The sequence below is a fragment of the Callorhinchus milii genome, unplaced genomic scaffold (genome assembly GCF_018977255.1).
Source record: "Callorhinchus milii isolate IMCB2004 unplaced genomic scaffold, IMCB_Cmil_1.0 Scaffold711, whole genome shotgun sequence".
NCBI lineage: Eukaryota > Metazoa > Chordata > Chondrichthyes > Chimaeriformes > Callorhinchidae > Callorhinchus > Callorhinchus milii.
Window position 1 is genome coordinate 27,290 of NW_024705452.1, and position 5,085 is coordinate 32,374.

The 5,085-nt window shown below is 49.3% G+C and overlaps 1 protein-coding gene across 1 annotated transcript; it reads right to left on the reverse strand.

Moving 5' to 3' along the window:
• Window positions 1-487: 487 nt before the first annotated feature.
• Window positions 488-3,624, reverse strand: LOC103172183 (calcium homeostasis modulator protein 3-like). Its single transcript, XM_007884989.2, has 3 exons — window positions 3,011-3,624; window positions 1,253-1,328; window positions 488-799 (listed from the first exon to the last, which is right to left on the reverse strand). The coding sequence occupies exons 1-3, from the start codon at window positions 3,488-3,490 to the stop codon at window positions 717-719; spliced, it is 639 nt and encodes a 212-aa protein (XP_007883180.1). The 5' UTR covers window positions 3,491-3,624; the 3' UTR covers window positions 488-716.
• Window positions 3,625-5,085: the final 1,461 nt, after the last annotated feature.

The window sequence follows — 5,085 nt, forward strand, 5'->3', positions numbered from 1 at the left end:
GGAGTCTAATTACTCACCGTAAGCGTTTCTTAACCACTCATTAAAATACTTTTTCCGAAGACACGGGTTATGCGCACCGTCACCGTATCAGTTATGCGGTGGGATCGCAACCCCATACCGCGTTAATGCCGCACTGCACTACCCCATTAATGTCACACACACACTACGCCCCCCCCCACCCTACCCCGTTAATACCACACTCCACGCCCCACTAATACTACTCCCCCATTAATACTGCACACCCTTGCCTCATTATTAACACGCTAACCACAGCCACTAATACCAAACCAAAGTACCCCATTAATACCACACCCCACGCAATATCACACCCCCACACATCCCATATTAATGCTACGCCCACCATTCCCCATTGCACGCCCACCATGCCCCATTCCACACCCAACACACCCCATTACTAAGACACCCATTCATACCACACCCCCCACACCCCATTGATAAGACAACCCATTAATACCACGCCCCACACACCCCACCAATACCACAGCCACGAGAACTCATAACACCACACCCCACATACGCCATTAATACTATGCCCCACTAATGCCACACTCTTGTACCCCCATTACTACCACACACCCCATTGTTATGTGGTTGCTGATAAAGCTTCACTTGGCTCGGTTGGTAAACTTGAACCCTTCGTGTTTCTGGCGGTTTGTTGGGGATGTTGAGCTGTTGCTGGGTTGATCAGGATGAGGTTATGGGTTGTCAGGGTTAGGATGGTTGCCTCTGTTCATTAAACCGCCTTCCATTTCCATCTCAGAAGTCCCTCCATCTGAATCTACAATTGACATGATTTTGCAATGAAACAGAGCTGTATAACAGTCCGTAGGTTGGCCAACAGCATCTCAAGATGTCCCAGAATTGTTTCACGGGAAGTGTAGGACCGCGCGCCATGTTGGAGCGCGTGGCCAGCCAACTTCCCCGACATGGTGAAACCTTGTTCGCTTACTCCCCATGACTGACAATAATCCCTCAAGATAAAATAATACGATAATTTTGTCACTCCATTCATGACCGTTTGCGGGACACGGCTGCGTGCGATCGGGTGCCTCATTTCGCACACGTACACAGAGATTTAACTTTACAATATGTTGCGTGAAGCGCTTTGAGAAGGACAGAGATCTGTGAAAAGCACTTCATCAAATTCGAAGTGTATTATTTTTTATTTTATTATTATTATTTTAATACATGCCACTGTACTGCTGCGATCTTCACGTCCGGTTTACTGTACCTGAACAACATTCTCTGTAGCATTTCACCACCATCACTATAAACAAGACGATGAGGAGTATGATACCACCACTGAGCTGCGGAGGAAAGAAATAAGCACCGATTAGAGAAACTCCACTGCCCCGCGCTGTATAAATCCAAGTTGTTGTTGTTCTTGTTGAATTGGAAAAGTAAGGCGGTTCCTCTCCTTGCCTCGCCGCAAAAAATCTACCAAATCAGACGTGTAGCTTAATTTCATGCCTCTGTGGCGATGCTGCTGGAGACAACTTCAGCGGCGGTGGTTGCCCACAAGATGCACGTCCTTTCAACTTTACATCCATCAACGTCTCGCTCTTCTTGGCACTGCCTCCGGGCGCCAGCGAGACCCCGATGTAGAGCTTGGGCAATAGAGCAAGAGGACATTGCATTCAAGCTGCAAGGGGCTATTTAAGGATAAGTGGGGTTAAGGATAAGGGTCTGTGTGCGTGGGTGGGGTTGGGGGGGGAGGTGTTGGCCTTAAACAATACGTGTGAAGGGTTGTAGGGTGGTTCGCTGCAGGGATCTATCAGATCTCTTGAAGGTTAACATCGATTCATACACGTCCACCACAACCTGTAGGACATGCGGCGTCTGCATAGATACAAGGCTCCTTGTCCTCCACTTTGCCCATCAGCTTAAATTAACGAAAAAATAACTGCCGGTTATTACCAGTGCCTACGATTTGAGAGCTACTCGGAATATGAAATGGGCCGTCCCAAATTCACGGATTACTATCACAATTATGGTGTTCTGAAGGACAGAGGTTAGAGCACTCGCGTCCCAAGCGAGAGAGGGCCCATCAAATCAAAGCTGATTCCTGGGCAGAGTGACACCCTGGGCAGTTTTTTTTCCTTACTTCACACACCTGTTTACCGGGCGTGGGACCCGCTTGTTTCTCGATGGGAGAATCGCACTCTGGGGCTCATACTCCGTTGAAGAGAAACACTCACTCAGACGTCGATTGGTTACGGGACACGACTGTAAGCAATTGGCCGCCGCCTTCCGCTCATAAAATCTACAGCCACTACTCTTTACAGTAGGCGAAGTGCTTCGAGTTGTCCCGAATACGTGATAAGGCGCTATACGAAAGGCAAAGTCCGGTAATTAACACTGTTCACTGGAACAGACGTTAAAGCAGGTCCCCTCCATTCTTATGCCAATTGGCCCCACTCCCCCGCTCTTACCCCAATTGGCCCCACTCCCCCGCTCTTGCCCCAATTAGCCCCATTCCCACGCACGTGCCTCAACTCGTCGGCGGTGCCCATCCGTTACGCAAACCAATAGCTCTCCCCAACTCTTATCCTAACCATTCCCACCCCCCAACCCCCCGCCGCTACTAATCGAAAGTGTCCCACGCACGCTCTTGCCCCAAACTAGTCCCACTCCCCCGCTCTTACCCCAAGTAGCCACGCTATCCCCTCGCACCCCCACAGACCTGCAACTATTTCATTTTCAAGTGCTTAAACCAGTTTCCTTTGGAAACCAGTCGTTGAATATTTTTCCGCCACATTTTTTTTGGGTGGGGGTGTGGGGGCAGTGCGTGCCGGGGACCGCGTCAACCTCCTCCGCAAAAATATGCCTCACCGTCTGCCCTCTGCGTGATTTGTCAAACACGTTCAACCTGCGTGGTTTAGTGAGTTACCCATCCGCTCGGTGCATTTGCGGTTGTCGTTGGGCATGCGTTTCGCGGAAATCAGCAGCCGTCTGTCCGGTGGCGAACGGGCGGTGAGGTCCGACCTACCTGCGATTGTAAGAGCGCGGCGACGACTTTTCTGTCCGCGTTGTCCACCGCTCCTCCATCGGATGCCTTTGCCTCGCACGGATTCGCACCCTGCTTCCTGGTAACGTTGTGGATCCTGACGGTTCCTGGCGACTTGGCACAAATCAGGTAATCGCCGTCCAGCAAAAGCAACACCAGCCACATAACCGGAGGGGCGAGTACGCTCACAACAAACCTCCACGCTTTCTTCCCATCTGCCGAGCAATTCCGCGGACATTCGTGCGCAATGGCAGAAATGAAGGCAAAGGTGAGGGAAGGTAAACAGAAGAACAGTGCCACGTATAACTTGTTCAAGTTTGGTTCACACGGGCACGAAAACGTCATCTCCAATAATTCTTCCACGACAGCCAGGACGAAAAACATGGCAGTACTCCCTAAAACTGTGCTTTGATTTCTCAGGTCTTTCAGGAAGCCTTTTTTTATCTGAGCCGTGTTCACCATTGCACTCCCGCGTCTTCCCTCTCTTCCAGGTGTTGCCGGCGGTGTCGTCGCCTTTACAGCTGTTGGCGGTGAACTCACGCAAACCTCGTGGGTCTTCAATCTGCAAAACTGATGATATATATTACATTATAATTTAGAATATTACACGTCATCACTATTATATTAGGCTTGACAATATTTCATGTTATATTTCTTACGTTAGACTCTCTAATATGTATTATATTTCTTATATTTGACCTGATAATATATATTACATTTCTTATATTTGACCTGATAATATATATTGCGTATTACGTTCGCTTTAACCGTTCACGTTTCAAACGTCAAGCTTCCCTTGGGGATGAACGACGCATTTCTACAGCGACCCTCACGTGGGGAGGAAAGTAGGGGGGTGGTTGGGGGTGGAGGACCTGAAGCCGAGCCGGAGAGAGAGGAGGTGACGATAGGTGCGGTTGAAGAGGCTCGACCTGAAGATGGGGAAGCAAAGCTCAAGGCCAAGGGATTAGGGAAGTGTGTACCAGAGTTTCAGGGCTCAGCGACTTGAAAGCGCAGCCGACGTTTTGCCCCCACGTCCAAATATCCCTGTTCCCAACAACCCGCACGACTCGCCCCATCCCCTCGCCGCCCCGGGCCGCATCAGACCGGTGCCGAAACGCAGCGGTGCACTGGGGCTTCAGGACAGGAAGGCTCTGTCAACCCAACCATCCCATCTGCAATAATAACAACAGTAATAATAATACTTGTATTTGAAAATAGCGCCTCATCGGGGCCTTCAAGGGGTCTCAACACGCTTGACAGACAATTACCGCAGAACGATTGCAATGTATATTTTGCGGGCGAAAGGCGGCGGCAATTTGTTCCACAAACAGTCGTGGAGTGAGTGACCCGATTATCATTACCGCTTTCTTGAGGGGATTATCACCCGAGTGAATGAGACTTGTCGATCGATGAACAAACCAATTCCAACTGACTGCGAGGAAAACTACCTGAAGCAACGCAACGCACTGATGTTGCTGCTCCGTGTGGCTGTCAGCGTTGCGGAAGGGCAATGCAATTACCTCGTTCCTATCATTTCTATTCCAGGTGTATATATTGAGTGGAAAAGCGATATATTATTAGTTACTGACGGGAAAGAAAATTTATTGCAACAACCAGAGGTACCAAGCACACCTGGGAAGTGCTCTGAGACACACCAAGGAAGCGATCAATGTGCAATGTCAATTTCAAGGAGTATTACAGTTTAACAATATTCACCAATTGCACAGAGTTTTGTTTTATTGGACATTTTCGAAGGTAAGAAGAGCTATGGAGGACGACTGGTTTGGAAGAAGGTTTCCAACGAAAGGGATCCGGAGATGGTTTGAAATAACATGAGCAATGTTATATGTGCAGCTGATGTAGCGTCTCACCACATCTTCGACACATCTCAAATCGCTTTACAAAGTATACTGCCGAGTAAAGTGACTCTGCAATTGGTCGACGAAACGGCTAACAGTGACTCAGCAACGAGCAACATTGGGAAGCCTCGTGAGATCCGAACACGAGGGGAGGCCATCGTCGAGTGGACGGATTGTGCGGGAGTCATATCCCACGCG